General features: G+C 48.2%; 1 protein-coding gene across 1 annotated transcript in view; it reads left to right on the forward strand.

The window, feature by feature from the left end:
• Window positions 1–4,204: 4,204 nt before the first annotated feature.
• LOC138288389 (vomeronasal type-2 receptor 26-like) overlaps window positions 4,205–16,080 on the forward strand; it is a gene marked incomplete at its 5' end in the record, with an annotated part of 512,420 nt that continues 500,544 nt past the window's right edge. Inside the window, one exon of the mRNA XM_069229953.1 lies at window positions 4,205–4,370. Coding sequence (XP_069086054.1) covers window positions 4,205–4,370 — 166 coding nt within the window. The remainder of the gene's footprint in view (window positions 4,371–16,080) is intronic.

Raw genomic sequence — 16,080 nt, forward strand, 5'->3', positions numbered from 1 at the left:
TATGGGGAATACTGCTGCTGCCACCATGGGTTTCTAAACCCAATTTCTGTCTTTCCTTCTCTACTTCTAAGGATTGTCTATCTAAGTCCAGCTGTTGCTGTTTAAGCTTCAGTCTGGATTGCTCCACTCTCAATCTATTGAGCTCCCTTTCTAACATTCTGTCATCAGGGTGGGTGGGAGGGACATTCCTAGACACAGATGTATGGTGAGAATGGACAGAAGGAGACCTATCCATTACAGAAGGCACCCTAACAGCTTGGCTAACAGAAACATCACTTCTACTGTGGTGAGAAGGAATACTCTTGTTATGATGTGAGACAACACTATCTGTATGGTGTGACTCTACCTCAGTACCAACTATGCTAGACTGTCTAGTAATGGGCAGGCTAGGAAGTTTCTTTCCTGAATCTTTTCCTAGGGGAGTCCCTGGATCAGATTGGAAACCATTAGCTACTTTTCCAACAGATGGGGCCCCTTTGGCCTTATCTTGTTCTCTAAGCATGTTAAGCAACAATTCCAAAGAAGGAATCTTCCCTACACTCAAACCTGTTTCTACACAGAGACTCCTTGCTCCTTTCCAGCTAAGGTGGTCATATGCAAGTTTGGACAGATCAACAGTTTGGCCTGTGCCAGACATTTTAGAAAGAGTTTAAGTGACAGAAAAAGAGAAAAAGTTTTTCAGAACTTTTTAGAAAGACAGAAAAAAACTTTTTAAACTTTTTAAGAACTTTTAGAAAGTTTAGAGGTACTTTTCAGCACTTTAGAAAGAAGTGAAAAGAGGAAATTCAAAACATTTTAGCTATGTGTACACACACTGAACTTGTTTTGTATATTTTTCTCTTATGAAAAGTACAATGACAAAAGTGGTAAGTAGTCTCAAAGCACTTATCCCACCGCTGCCACCAATGTAGGAGGCTGGACTGGCTTGTAGTGAGTACCAAGGGGTACTTACACCATGTACCAGGCCCAGGTATCCCTTATTAGTGTATAGGGTGTCTAGCGGCTTAGGCTGATAGATAATGGTAGCTTAGCAGAGCAGCTTAGGCTGAACTAGGAGACGAGTGAAGCTCCTACAGTACCACTAGTGTCACTTGCACAATATCATAAGAAAACACAATACACAGATATACTAAAAATAAAGGTACTTTATCTTTATGACAATATGCCAAAGTATCTCAGTGAGTACCCTCAGTGTGAGAATAGCAAATATACACAAGATATATGTACACAATACCAACAATATGCAGTATAGTCTTAGAAAACAGTGCAAACAATGTATAGTTACAATAGGATACAATGGGGACACATAGGGATAGGGGCAACACAAACCATATACTCCAAAAGTGGAATGCGAACCACGAATGGACCCCAAACCTATGTGACCTTGTAGAGGGTCGCTGGGACTATTAGAAAATAGTAAGGGTTAGAAAAATAGCCCACCCCAAGACCCTGAAAAGTGGGTGCAAAGTGCACTGAGGTTCCCCAAAGGACAAAGAAGTCGTGATAGGGGCGTTCTGCAGGAAAGACACAAACCAGCAATGCAACAATGATGAATTTCCAAACGAGGGTACCTGTGGAACAAGGGGACCAAGTCCAAAAGTCACAAGCAAGTCGGAGATGGGCAGATGCCCAAGAAATGCCAACGGTGGGTGCAAAGAAGCTGCTACTGGACAGTAGAAATTTAGAATTCTGCAGGAATGACAAGGGCTAGAAACTTCCCCTTTAGAGGATAGATTCCCCACGCCGTGTAGAGTCGTTCAGATGTGTTTTTCTCTGTAAATACAGCCAACAAGCCTTGCTAGCTGCAAATCATGAGGTAAGGGTTTTTGCATGCTGCTGTGGCCCAGGAGGGACCAGGATGTCGCCAATTGCGTCTGGGAACAGAGGGGGCGACGAGCAAGACAAGGAGCCCTCTCAGAAGCAGGCAGCATATGCAGTATTGCTAGAATAGGCACTTCAAAGAAGAGTGAAATGGTGCTCACCCAAAGTTGCACAAAGGAGTCCCACGCCGCCGGAGGACAACTTAGAAAGTCGTGCAATGCAGGTTGGAGTGCCGTGGACCCAGGCTTGGCTGTGCACAAAGGATTTCTGCCGGAAGTACACAGAGGCCGGAGTAGCTGCAAAAGACGCGGTTCCCAGCAATGCAGTCTGGCGTGGGGAGGCAAGGACTCACCTCCACCAAACTTGGACTGAAGAGTCACTGGACTGTTGGAGTCACTTGGACAGAGTTGCTGGAATCAGGGGACCTCGCTCGTCATGCTGAGAGGAGACCCAGAGTACCGGTAATGCAGTTCTTTGGTGCCTGCGGTTGCAGGGGAAAGATTCCGTCGACCCACGGGAGATTTCTTCGGAGCTTCTAGTGCAGAGAGGAGGCAGACTACCCCCACAGCATGCACCACCAGGAAAACAGTCGAGAAGGCGGCAGGATCAGCGTTACAGAGTTGCAGTAGTCGTCTTTGCTACTTTGTTGCAGTTTTGCAGGCTTCCAGCGCGGTCAGCAGTCGATTCCTTGGCAGAAGGTGAAGAGAGAGATGCAGAGGAACTCTGATGAGCTCTTGCATTCGTTATCTAAGGAATCCCCAGAGACAGAGACCCTAAATAGCCAGAAAAGAGGGTTTGGCTACCTAGGAGAGAGGATATGCTAGCAACACCTGAAGGAGCCTATCAGAAGGAGTCTCTGACATCACCTGGTGGCACTGGCCACTCAGAGCAGTCCAGTGTGCCAGCAGCACCTCTGTTTCCAAGATGGCAGAGGTCTGGAGCACACTGGAGGAGCTCTGGACACCTCCCAGGGGAGGTGCAGGTCAGGGGAGTGGTCACTCCCCTTTCCTTTGTCCAGTTTCGCACCAGAGCAGGGCTAAGGGGTCCCTGAACTGGTGTAGACTGGCTTATGCAGAAATGGGCACCATCTGTGCCCATGAAAGCATTTCCAGAGGCTGGGGGAGGCTACTCCTCCCCTGCCTTCACACCTTATTCCAAAGGGACAGGGTGTAAAACCCTCTCTCTGAGGAAGTCCTTTGTTCTGCCTTCCTGGGCCAAGCCTGGCTGGACCCCAGGAGGGCAGAAACCTGTCTGAGGGGTTGGCAGCAGCAGCATCTGCAGTGAAACCCTTGAAAAGGCAGTTTGGCAGTACCCGGGTCTGAGCTACAGACCCGTGGGATCATGGGATTGTACCAACAATGCCAGGGTGGCATAGAGGGGGCAATTCCATGATCATAGACATGTTACATGGCCATATTCGGAGTTACCATTGTGAAGCTACACATAGGTAGTGACCTATGTGTAGTGCACGCGTGTAATGGTGTCCCCGCACTCACAAAGTCCGGGGAATTTGCCCTGAACGATGTGGGGGCACTCTGGCTAGTGCCAGGGTGCCCTCACACTAAGTAACTTAGCACCCAACCTTTACTAAGTAAAGGTTAGACATATAGGTGACTTATAAGTTACATAAGTGCAGTGAAAAAATGGATGTGTAATAACGTGGACGTTATTTCACTCAGGCTGCAGTGGCAGGCCTGTGTAAGAATTGTCAGAGCTCCCTATGGGTGGCAAAAGAAATGCTGCAGCCCATAGGGATCTCCTGGAACCCCAATACCCTGGGTACCTCAGTACCATATACTAGGGAATTATAAGGGTGTTCCAGTAAGCCAATGTGAATTGGTAAAATTGGTCACTAGCCTGTTAGTGACAATTTGGAAAGAAATGAGAGAGCATAACCACAGTGTTTCTGGATGGCAGAGCCTCAGTGAGACAGTTAGTCATATACACAGGTAACACAGTCAGGCACACTTATGAGCACTGGGGCCCTGGCTGGCCGGGTCCCAGTGACACATACAACTAAAACAACATATATACAGTGAAAAATGGGGGTAACATGCCAGGCAAGATGGTACTTTCCTACATCTATCATATCACAAAGCACCAGGGGAGGATGGGTTTACATCTGAATTCTATAAATGGACAGGAACCGACACTGTAGACGTCTTATACGAGGCATTTCAAGGAGCCGAAAGGGAAGGCTCCATACATCCTATGTCTAATAAAGCCACTATCACAGTCTTGCCGAAACCCGGAAAAGACCCACTTCTTAGCGGAAGCTATCGCCCTATCTCCCTATTGAATGGAGATATTAAAATATTAGCGGGAATACTGGCCACTCGCCTTAAAAAAGTTATTCCCTCGTTAATCCATCACTCCCAAGTAGGCTTTGTACCGGGCCGCTCCTCCAGGAATCACCTCCGCACACTTTTCCATGCCATTTGGGCCGCCCGTGATACACGAGAAGAAGCTCTAGCCCTCTCGTTGGATGCCGAGAAAGTGTTCGACCGAATAGAATGGTGGTACCTCTTCGAAATCTTGAAACGATTCGGGTTAGGAGAAGGCTTCATTAACTAGGTGCGCCTCCAATATGGCTCCCCGACAGCACAGGTAAACTGTGGGGGGTTCCTGTCGGACACTTTTGAGATCCGGAGAGGGACTCGTCAAGGATGCCCACTATCACCCCTCCTATTTCTACTCGCGGTAGAGTCTCTGGCGGCAGCCATCCGTAGTTCCAACCTCATATCAGGAATCCCGCTACCAGGCGGAAAATCTGGCATATATTTATACGCAGATGATATCTTATTACCCTCACTGACCTGCCCACTTCCATCACTGCCCTGAGGGAGATTCTAACGGAATTTGAATGCATATCAGGATATCGAATCAATTGGGACAAGTGAGAAGCTCTACCACTTTCCCCAGTCACAGTGAGTGCCTCCATACAAGGCTTACCAATTAAATAGAAACACTCCTGACTAAGATATCTAGGAATTGACGTAAATACAGGGTTGGTCAAAGTGGTGCCAGACAATATAGACCCACTGATCAACACCATGAAACAGGACTTTGAGAAATGGGGCCAACTGAACCTCTCCATGTGGGGCAGAGTACAGGCGGTGCGGATGGTAACCTTGCCGAGGTTCCTATATGTCCTAGGTATGCTCCCCTTACAGATCCCCTTACCTGTATTAAGAGAGATAGACCGCTGTATCCGCTCCTTTGCTTGGGGATCCATGTGCCCACGACTACCCAAAACCACCTTGATAGCCCATCGGGAATGCGGTGGACTAAGCCTTCCCTCGATCGAACACTATTCGTACGTGTTACATCTTTCACAAATGGCCCTCCTACTCCCAACTGTAACAACCCCGCTGCTATGGGTGGTGTAGGAGGATGGACTGGCTTGTAGTGAGTACCAAGGGGTACTTGCACCTTGCACCAGGCCCAGTTATCCCTTATTAGTGTATAGGGTGTCTAGCAGCTTAGGCTGATAGATAATGGTAGCTTAGCAGAGCAGCTTAGGCTGAACTAGGAGACGTGTGAAGCTACTACAGTACCACCTAGTGTCATATGCACAATATCATAAGAAAACACAATACACAGTTATAATAAAAATAAAGGTACTTTATTTTTATGACAATATGCCAAAGTATCTTAGAGTGTACCCTCAGTGAGAGGATAGGAAATATACACAAGATATATATACACAATAGCAAAAATATGCAGTATAGTCTTAGAAAACAGTGCAAACAATGTATAGTTACAATAGGATGCAATGGGGAAACATAGGGATAGGGGCAACACAAACCATATACTCCAAAAGTGGAATGCGAACCACGAATGGACCCCAAACCTATGTGACCTTGTAGAGGGTCGCTGGGACTATTAGAAAATAGTGAGAGTTAGAAAAATAACCCTCCCCAAGACCCTAAAAAGTGAGTGCAAAGTGCACCAAAGTTCCCCTAAGGACAAAATAGTCGTGTTAGAGGGAAAATGCAAGGAAAACACAAATCAGCAATGCAACAACGATGGATTCCTGACTGAGGGTACCTGTGGAACAAGGGGACCAAGTCCAAAAGTCACAAGCAACTCGGAGATGGGCAGATGCCCAAGAAATGCCAGCGGTTGGTGCAAAGAAGCTCTTACTAGGCTGAAGAACTGTGAATACTGCAGGAACGGCAAGGGCTAGAGACTTCCCCTTTGGAGGATGGATCCCTCACGCCTTGGAGAGTCGTGCAGAAGTGTTTTCCCGCCAGATGAACGCCAACAAGCCTTGCTACACGCAAATCGTGCGTTTAGCGTTTTTGGACGCTGCTGGGGCCCAGGAGGGACCAGGAGGTCGCAAATTGGACCTGCAGAGAGAGGGGACGTCGAGCAACACAAAGAGCTCTCGCTGAAGCAGGTTGCACCCGGAGAAGTGCCAGAAATTGGCACTATGAGGATGCGTGAAACGGTGCTCGCCGAAGTTGCACAAAGGAGTCCCACGTCGCCGGAGACCAACTTAGAAAGTCGTGCAATGCAGGTTAGAGTGCCGTGGACCCAGGCTTGGATGTGCACGAAGGATTTCCGCCGGAAGTGCACAGGGGCCGGAGTAGCTTGCAAAGTCGCGGTTCCCAGCAATGCAGCCCAGCGAGGTGAGGCAAGGACTTACCTCCACCAAACTTGGGCTGAAGAGTCACTGGACTGTGGGGGTCACTTGGACGGTGTCGCTGGATTCGAGAGACCTCGCTCGTCGTGCTGAGAGGAGACCCAAGGCCCCGGTAATGCAGCTTTTTGGTGCCTGCGGTTGCAGGGGGAAGATTCCGTCGACCCACGGGAGATTTCTTCGGAGCTTCTGGTGCAGAGAGGAGGCAGGCTACCCCCACAGCATGCACAAGCAGGAAAACAGTCGAGAAGGCTGCAGGATCAGCGTTACAGAGTTGCAGTAGTCGTCTTTGCTACTATGTTGCAGGTTTGCAGGCTTCCAGCGCGGTCATCGGTCGTTTCCTTATCAGAAGGTGAAGAGGGAGATGCAGAGGAACTCGGATCAGCTCTTGCATTCGTTATCTAAAGTTTCCCCAGAGACAGAGACCCTAAATAGCCAGAAAAGAGGGTTTGGCTACCTAGGAGAGAGGAAAGGCTACTAACACCTGAAGGAGCCTATCACAAGGAGTCTCTGACGTCACCTGGTGGCACTGGCCACTCAGAGCAGTCCAGTGTGCCAGCAGCACCTCTGTTTCCAAGATGGCAGAGGTCTGGAGCACACTGGAGGAGCTCTGGACACCTCCCAGGAGAGTGCAGGTCAGGGGAGTGGTCACTCCCCTTTCCTTTGTCCAGTTTCGCGCCAGAGGAGGGGCTAAGGGGTCCCTGAACCGGTGTAGACTGGCTTATGCAGAATTGGGCACATCTGTGCCCAACAAAGCATTTCCAGAGGCTGGGGGAGGCTACTCCTCCCCTGCCTTTACACCATTTTCCAAAGGGAGAGGGTGTCACACCCTCTCTCAGAGGAAGTTCTTTGTTCTGCCATCCTGGGCCAGGCCTGGCTGGACCCCAGGAGGGCAGCTGCCTGTCTGAGGGGTTGGCAGCAGCAGCAGCTGCAGAGAAACCCCAGGAAGGGCAGTCTGGCTGTACCAGGGTCTGTGCTACAGACCACTGGGATCATGGAATTGTACCAACAATGCCAGGATGGCATAGAGGGGGCAATTCCATGATCATAGACATGTTACATGGCCATATTCGGAGTTACCATGGTGAAGCTACATATAGGTAGTGACCTATATGTAGTGCACGCGTGTAATGGTGTCCCCGCACTCACAAAGTTCAGTGAATTGGCTCTGAACAATGTGGGGGCACCTTGGCTAGTGCCAGGGTGCCCTCACACTAAGTAACTTTGCACCTAACCTTTACCAGGTAAAGGTTAGACATATAGGTGACTTATAAGTTACTTAAGTGCAGTGTAAAATGGCTGTGAAATAACGTGGACGTTATTTCACTCAGGCTGCTGTGGCAGGCCTGTGTAAGATTTGTCAGAGCTCCCTATGGGTGGCAAAAGAAATGCTGCAGCCCATAGGGATCTCCTGGAACCCCAATACCCTGGGTACCTCAGTACCATATACTAGGGAATTATAAGGGTGTTCCAGTAAGCCAATGTAAATTGGTAAAAATGGTCACTAGCCTGTCAGTGACAATTTGGAAAGAAATGAGAGAGCATACCCACTGAGGTTCTGATTAGCAGAGCCTCAGTGAGACAGTTAGTCACTACACAGGTAACACATTCAGGCACACTTATGAGCACTGGGGCCCTGGGTTACCAGGGTCCCAGTGACACATACAACTAAAACAACATATATACAGTGAAAAATGGGGGTAACATGCCAGGCAAGATGGTACTTTCCTACACAACCCCCCCCCCAAACGAAGGACAATAAGACTAGCCATTACCTGATGAGTCTTCATTGTCTAAGTGGAAATATCTGGAGAGTCCATCTGCATTGGAGTGGCTACTCCCAGGTCTATGTTCCACTGTATAATCCATTCCCTGTAGGGATATGGACCACCTCAACAATTTAGGATTTTCACCTTTCATTTGTTTTAGCCAAAGTAGAGATTTGTGGTCTGTCTGAACAATGAAGTGAGTGCCAAACAGGTATGGCCTCAACTTCTTCAGAGCCCAAACCACAGCAAAGGCCTCCCTCTCAATGGCAGACCAACGCTTTTCTCTAGGGGTCAACCTCCTACTAATAAAAGCAACAGGTTGATCCTGGCCCTCAGAATTAAGTTGTGATAGGACTGCCCCTACTCCTAATTCAGATGCATCAGTTTGGACATAGAATTTTTTAGAGTAACAAGGGCTTTTCAGGACAGGTGCAGAGCACATGGCCTGCTTCAGCTCCTCAAAAGCTTTCTGACAGTTTGCTGTCCATAATACCTTTTTAGGCATTTTCTTGGATGTGAGGTCATTAAGAGGGGCTGCAATGGAGCCATAGTTCTTAATGAACCTCCTGTAATACCCAGTGAGGCCTAGGAAGGCTCTCACCTGAGTCTGAGTGGTAGGGGGAACCCAATCAATAATTGTTTGGATTTTCCCCTGAAGTGGTGCAATCTGTTCCCCACCAACAAGGTGTCCCAGATAAACCACCTTACCCTGCCCTATCTGGCACTTTGAAGCCTTGATAGTGAGGCCTGCCTTTTGCAGAGCCTCCAAAACTTTCCATAGGTGGACCAGGTGATCATCCCAGCTGGAGCTAAAGACAGCTATATCGTCCAAATATGCTGCACTGAAAGCTTCCAGCCCTTGCAGGACTGTGTTCACCAACCTCTGAAAAGTGGCAGGTGCATTTTTCAAACCAAAAGGCATTACAGTAAACTGGTAATGTCCTCCAATGGTAGAAAATGCAGTCTTAGGTTTAGCATCTTCTGACAATTTGATCTGCCAATACCCTGCAGTCAAATCAAAAGTGCTTAGATACTTGGCAGATGCCAGTGTATCTATAAGCTCATCTGCCCTGGGTATAGGGTGAGCATCAGTTTTGGTTACCAAGTTGAGACCTCTATAGTCTACACAAAACCTAATTTCCTTCTTTCCATCTTTAGAATTGGGTTTTGGTACCAGTACCACAGGAGAAGCCCATGGACTGTCAGAGTGCTCAACCACTCCTAGTTCCAACATTTTCTGAACTTCTTGCTTTATGCAGTCCCTGACATGGTCAGGCTGCCTATAGATCTTACTTTTGACAGGTAAACTGTCTCCAGTATCTATAGTGTGCTCACACCAAGAAGTGGTGCCTGGCACAGTGGAGAAGAGTTCTGAAAATTGTCCTAGGAGATTTATGCAATTGTCTTTCTGCTCAGCAGTAAGACAGTCAGCCAAAACTACACCTTCCACAAGAGCATCTTGTTCTGTGGAAGAGAAGAGATCAGGTAGAGGATCACTGTCTTCTTCCTGTCCCTCATCTGTTGCCATGAGCAGGGTGAGATCAGCCCTGTCATAGTAGGGTTTCAGGCGGTTGACATGGAGCACCCTAAGGGGACTCCTGGCAGTGCCTAAGTCAACCAAGTAGGTGACTTCACCCTTCTTTTCAACAATTGTGTGGGGTCCACTCCATTTATCTTGGAGTGCTCTTGGGGCCACAGGCTCCAAGACCCACACTTTCTCCCTGGTTGGTACTGCACCAAAACAGCCTTCTGATCATGCCATTGCTTCTGGAGCTCTTGGCTGGCCTGAAGGTTTTTACTGGCCTTTTTCATGTACTCAGCCATCCTTGATCTGAGGCCAAGTACATAATCCACAATATCCTGCTTAGGAGCTTTTAAAGGTTGTTCCCAACCCTCCTTTACAAGTGTGAGTGGACCCCTAACAGGGTGTCCAAAAAGAAGTTCAAAGGGGCTGAAGCCCACTCCTTTCTGGGGTACCTCCCTGTAGGCAAAAAGGAGGCATGGTAGAAGGATATCCCATCTCCTGCGGAGTTTTTCAGGGAGACCCATAATCATGCCTTTGAGAGTTTTATTAAATCTCTCCACCAGTCCATTTGTTTGTGGATGATAGGGTGTTGTGAACTTGTAAGTTACACCACACTCCTTCCACATGGCCTTTAAGTATGCAGACATGAAATTGCTTCCTCTGTCTGATACTACTTCCTTTGGGAAGCCCACCCTGGAAAATATTCCCAGGAGGGCCTTTGCCACTGCAGGTGCTGTAGTGGTCCTTAAAGGAATAGCTTCAGGATATCTTGTGGCATGGTCCACTACCACTAAGATAAACCTATTGCCTGAAGCAGTAGGAGGGTCAAGGGGGCCAACTATGTCAACCCCTACCCTTTCAAAGGGAACCCCAACCACAGGTAGTGGGATAAGGGGTGCCTTTGGAGTGCCACCTGTCTTGCCACTGGCTTGACAGGTTTCACAGGACTTACAAAATTCCTTTGTGTCCTCAGACATCCTAGGCCAATGAAACAATGGTACCAATCTGTCCCAAGTTTTCATTTGACCCAGGTGCCCAGCTAAGGGAATGTCATGTGCCAGTGTTAGGAGGAACTTTCTGTACTCCTGAGGAATCACTAATCTCCTGGCAGCTCCAGGTTTAGGATCCCTATGCTCAGTGTACAAGAGGTTGTCCTCCCAGTAAACTCTGTGAGAGTCACTGACATCCCCATTAGCCTGTTTGACAGCTTGCTGTCTGAGACCCTCTAATGTGGGACAGGTTTGCTGTGCCACACTCAGCTCCTCTCTGGCAGGCCCCCCTTCACCCAAAAGCTCAGCAGTGTCTGCTTCCAGCTCCTCTGGTGTAGGTTCTGCACAGGGAGGGAATTCTTCTTCCTCAGAAGTAGAATCCACTGTAGAGGGAGGGATAGTAGGAAGTGGTTTGCTTCTACTAGCCCTAGCTTTAGGGAGCACTTGGTCCATTGTTCCAGGATCCAAGCTTCCCTGTCCTTTTTGCTTTTTGGCCTGAGCCCTTGTCAAAGCAAAAATATGCCCTGGGATGCCCAGCATTGCTGCATGGGCATCCAACTCCACATCTGACCAAGCTGATGTCTCCAAATCATTCCCTGATAGACTGTCTACAGGTAAATATGAAGCTACCACAACATTCTTTGGACCAGATACCCCCCCCCAGTTGAGATTTACAACAGCCATGGGGTGGCTTTGTGTTATGTTGTGAGCATCGGTTACTTGGTACTGGTGACCAAGTATGTGTTGTTCAGGGTGCACCAGTTTCTCAATCACCATTGTGACACTGGCACCTGTGTCCCTGTAGGCCTGGACCTCAACACCATTTATTAGGGTTAGTTGCTTGTACTTCTCCAAGTTATGGGGGCAAGCAACCAAAGTGGCTAAATCAATAGCCCCTTCAGAGACTAAAGTAGCCTCTGTGGTCTCCCTAATCAGACCAACCCCAACTAAATTACCAAAAGTGAGCCCAGCTACTCCCTTGGATTGGCTATTAGTAGGTTTGCTCCCACCACCACTGCTATTAGTAGGGACACTAGGTGTAGCAGTAGGGGTTGTAGTGGTAGGAGCTGTGGTGCCTTTCTTTGGACAACTGGGATCTTTTGTCTAATGGCCTTTTATTTTACATAAATAGCACCATGGTTTCTTTTCCTTGTTCTGATTAAAGGAGGATTTGGGCCCACCACCCCCACCAGAGTGTTTTTGTGGGCCTGATGAAGACTCATTTTTAGATTTGTCCCCACCCTTGTCAGAAGACTTACCATCCTTCTTTTTGTTGCCATCTTTGTCACCCCCTGTATGAACTTTTCTGTTCACTCTTGTTCTGACCCATTTGTCTGCCTTCTTTCCCAATTCTTGGGGAGAGGTCAGATCAGAGTCCACCAAGTACTGGTGCAACAAATCAGACACACAATTATTAAGAATATGCTCTCTCAGGATTAAGTTATACAGGCTGTCATAATCAGTAACTTTACTGCCATGTAACCACCCCTCCAAGGCCTTCACTGCCTGGTCAATGAAATCAACCCAGTCTTGTGAAGACTCCTTTTTGGTCTCTCTGAACTTTATCCTGTACTGTTCAGTGGTTAAGCCATAACCATCCAGGAGTGCATTCTTAAGAACTTGGAAATTATTGGCATCATTTTCTTTCACTGTAAGGAGCCTATCCCTACCTTTTCCACTAAATGATAGCCATAGGATAGCAGCCCACTGCTTTTGAGGGACATCCTGTACAGCACAGGCCCTCTCAAGTGCAGCAAACCACTTGTTAATGTCATCCCCCTCCTTATAAGGGGGAACTATCTTGTGCAGATTCCTGGAATCATGCTCTTTTGCAGGATGACTATGGGGAATACTGCTGCTGCCACCATGGGTATCTAAACCCAACTTCTGTCTTTCCCTCTCTATTTCTAAAGACTGTCTATCCAAATCCAGCTGTTGCTTCTTGAGCTTCAGTCTGGTTTGTTCCACTCTCAATCTATTGAGCTCCCTTTCTAACAATCTGTCATCAGGGTGGGTGGGAGGGACATTTCTAGATACAGAGGTATGATGGGAATGAACAGAAGGAGACCTGTCCCTTACAGAGGGCACCCTAACAGCTTGGCTACCAGCATAATGTGAGATCACATCATCAGTATGGTGTGATTCAACCTCTGTACCAACTATGCTAGACTGTCTAGTAATGGGCAGGCTGAGAAGTTTCTTTCCTGAACCTTTTCCTGGGGGAGTCCCTGGATCAGATTGAGAACCATTAGCTACTTTTTCTACAGATTGGGCACTTATGGCCTTATCCTGTACTCTAAGCATATTAATTAACAGTTCTAAAGAAGGATTCTTCCCTACACTCAAACCTCTCTCTATGCAGAGACTCCTTGCTCCTTTCCAGCTAAGGTGATCATATGCAAGTTTGGACAGTTCAACATTTTTTCCTGTGCCAGACATTTTTTAGAGAGAGTTAAAGTGATAGCAAAAGAGAAAGAAGTTTTCAGAACTTTTTGGAAAGACAGAAAAAAACTTTTTAAACTTTTAAGAACTTTTTGAAAGTTTAGAAGTACTTTTCAGCACTTAGAAAAGAGTGAAAAGAGGAAATGCAAAACTTTTTGGCTATGTGTATATACACTGACCTTGTTTTGTATATTTTTCTCTTATGAAAAGTACAATGACAAGAGTGGTAAGTAGTCTCAAAGCACTTATCCCACCGCTGCACAACCAATGTAGGAGGCTGGACTGGCTTGTAGTGAGTACCAAGGGGTACTTGCACCTTGCACCAGGCCCAGTTATCCCTTATTAGTGTATAGGGTGTCTAGCAGCTTAGGCTGATAGATAATGGTAGCTTAGCAGAGCAGCTTAGGCTGAACTAGGAGACGTGTGAAGCTACTACAGTACCACAAGTGTCACTTGCACAATATCATAAGAAAACACAATACACAGAAATACTAAAAATAAAGGTACTTTATTTTTATGACAATATGCCAAAGTATCTTAGAGTGTACCCTCAGTGAGAGGATAGGAAATATACACAAGATATATATACACAATAGCAAAAATATGCAGTATAGTCTTAGAAAACAGTGCAAACAATGTATAGTTACAATAGGATGCAATGGGGAAACATAGGGATAGGGGCAACACAAACCATATACTCCAAAAGTGGAATGCGAACCACGAATGGACCCCAAACCTATGTGACCTTGTAGAGGGTCGCTGGGACTATTAGAAAATAGTGAGAGTTAGAAAAATAACCCTCCCCAAGACCCTGAAAAGTGAGTGCAAAGTGCACCAAAGTTCCCCTAAGGACAAAATAGTCGTGTTAGAGGGAAAATGCAAGGAAAACACAAATCAGCAATGCAACAACGATGGATTCCTGACTGAGGGTACCTGTGGAACAAGGGGACCAAGTCCAAAAGTCACAAGCAACTCGGAGATGGGCAGATGCCCAAGAAATGCCAGCGGTTGGTGCAAAGAAGCTCTTACTAGGCTGAAGAACTGTGAATATTGCAGGAACGGCAAGGGCTAGAGACTTCCCCTTTGGAGGATGGATCCCCCACGCCTTGGAGAGTCGTGCAGAAGTGTTTTCCCGCCGGATGGACGCCAACAAGCCTTGCTACACGCAAATCGTGCGTTTGGCGTTTTTGGACGCTGCTGGGGCCCAGGAGGGACCAGGAGGTCGCAAATTGGACCTGCAGAGAGAGGGGACGTCGTGCAAGACAAAGAGCCCTCGCTGAAGCAGGTTGCACCCAGAGAAGTGCCAGAAACCGGCACTATGAGGATGCGTGAAACGGTGCTCGCCGAAGTTGCACAAAGGAGTCCCACGTCGCCGGAGACCAACTTAGAAAGTCGTGCAATGCAGGTTAGAGTGCCGTGGACCCAGGCTTGGCTGTGCACGAAGGATTTCCGCCGGAAGTGCACAGGGGCCGGAGTAGCTTGCAAAGTCGCGGTTCCCAGCAATGCAGCCCAGCGAGGTGAGGCAAGGACTTACCTCCACCAAACTTGGGCTGAAGAGTCACTGGACTGAGCGGGTCACTTGGACGGTGTCGCTGGATTCGAGGGACCTCGCTCGTCGTGCTGAGAGGAGACCCAAGGGACCGGTAATGCAGCTTTTTGGTGCCTGCGGTTGCAGGGGGAAGATTCCGTCGACCCACGGGAGATTTCTTCGGAGCTTCTGGTGCAGAGAGGAGGCAGGCTACCCCCACAGCATGCACAAGCAGGAAAACAGTCGAGAAGGCGGCAGGATCAGCGTTACAGAGTTGCAGTAGTCGTCTTTGCTACTATGTTGCAGGTTTGCAGGCTTCCAGCGCGGTCATCGGTCGTTTCCTTATCAGAAGGTGAAGAGGGAGATGCAGAGGAACTCGGATGAGCTCTTGCATTCGTTATCTAAAGTTTCCCCAGAGACAGAGACCCTAAATAGCCAGAAAAGAGGGTTTGGCTACCTAGGAGAGAGGAAAGGCTACTAACACCTGAAGGAGCCTATCACAAGGAGTCTCTGACGTCACCTGGTGGCACTGGCCACTCAGAGCAGTCCAGTGTGCCAGCAGCACCTCTGTTTCCAAGATGGCAGAGGTCTGGAGCACACTGGAGGAGCTCTGGACACCTCCCAGGGGAGGTGCAGGTCAGGGGAGTGGTCACTCCCCTTTCCTTTGTCCAGTTTCGCACCAGAGCAGGGGCTAAGGGGTCCCTGAACCGGTGTAGACTGGCTTATGCAGAATTGGGCACATCTGTGCCCAACAAAGCATTTCCAGAGGCTGGGGGAGGCTACTCCTCCCCTGCCTTTACACCATTTTCCAAAGGGAGAGGGTGTCACACCCTCTCTCAGAGGAAGTTCTTTGTTCTGCCATCCTGGGCCAGGCCTGGCTGGACCCCAGGAGGGCAGCTGCCTGTCTGAGGGGTTGGCAGCAGCAGCAGGTGCAGAGAAACCCCAGGAAGGGCAGTCTGGCAGTACCAGGGTCTGTGCTACAGACCACTGGGATCATGGAATTGTACCAACAATGCCAGGATGGCATAGAGGGGGCAATTCCATGATCATAGACATGTTGCATGGCCATATTCGGAGTTACCATGGTGAAGCTACATATAGGTAGTGACCTATATGTAGTGCACGCGTGTAATGGTGTCCCCGCACTCACAAAGTTCAGTGAATTGGCTCTGAACAATGTGGGGGCACCTTGGCTAGTGCCAGGGTGCCCTCACACTAAGTAACTTTGCACCTAACCTTTACCAGGTAAAGGTTAGACATATAGGTGACTTATAAGTTACTTAAGTGCAGTGTAAAATGGCTGTGAAATAACGTGGACGTTATTTCACTCAGGCTGCTGTGGCAGGCCTGTGTAAGATTTG

The sequence above is a fragment of the Pleurodeles waltl genome, chromosome 4_1 (assembly GCF_031143425.1).
Source record: "Pleurodeles waltl isolate 20211129_DDA chromosome 4_1, aPleWal1.hap1.20221129, whole genome shotgun sequence".
NCBI classification, from domain to species: Eukaryota; Metazoa; Chordata; class Amphibia; order Caudata; family Salamandridae; genus Pleurodeles; species Pleurodeles waltl.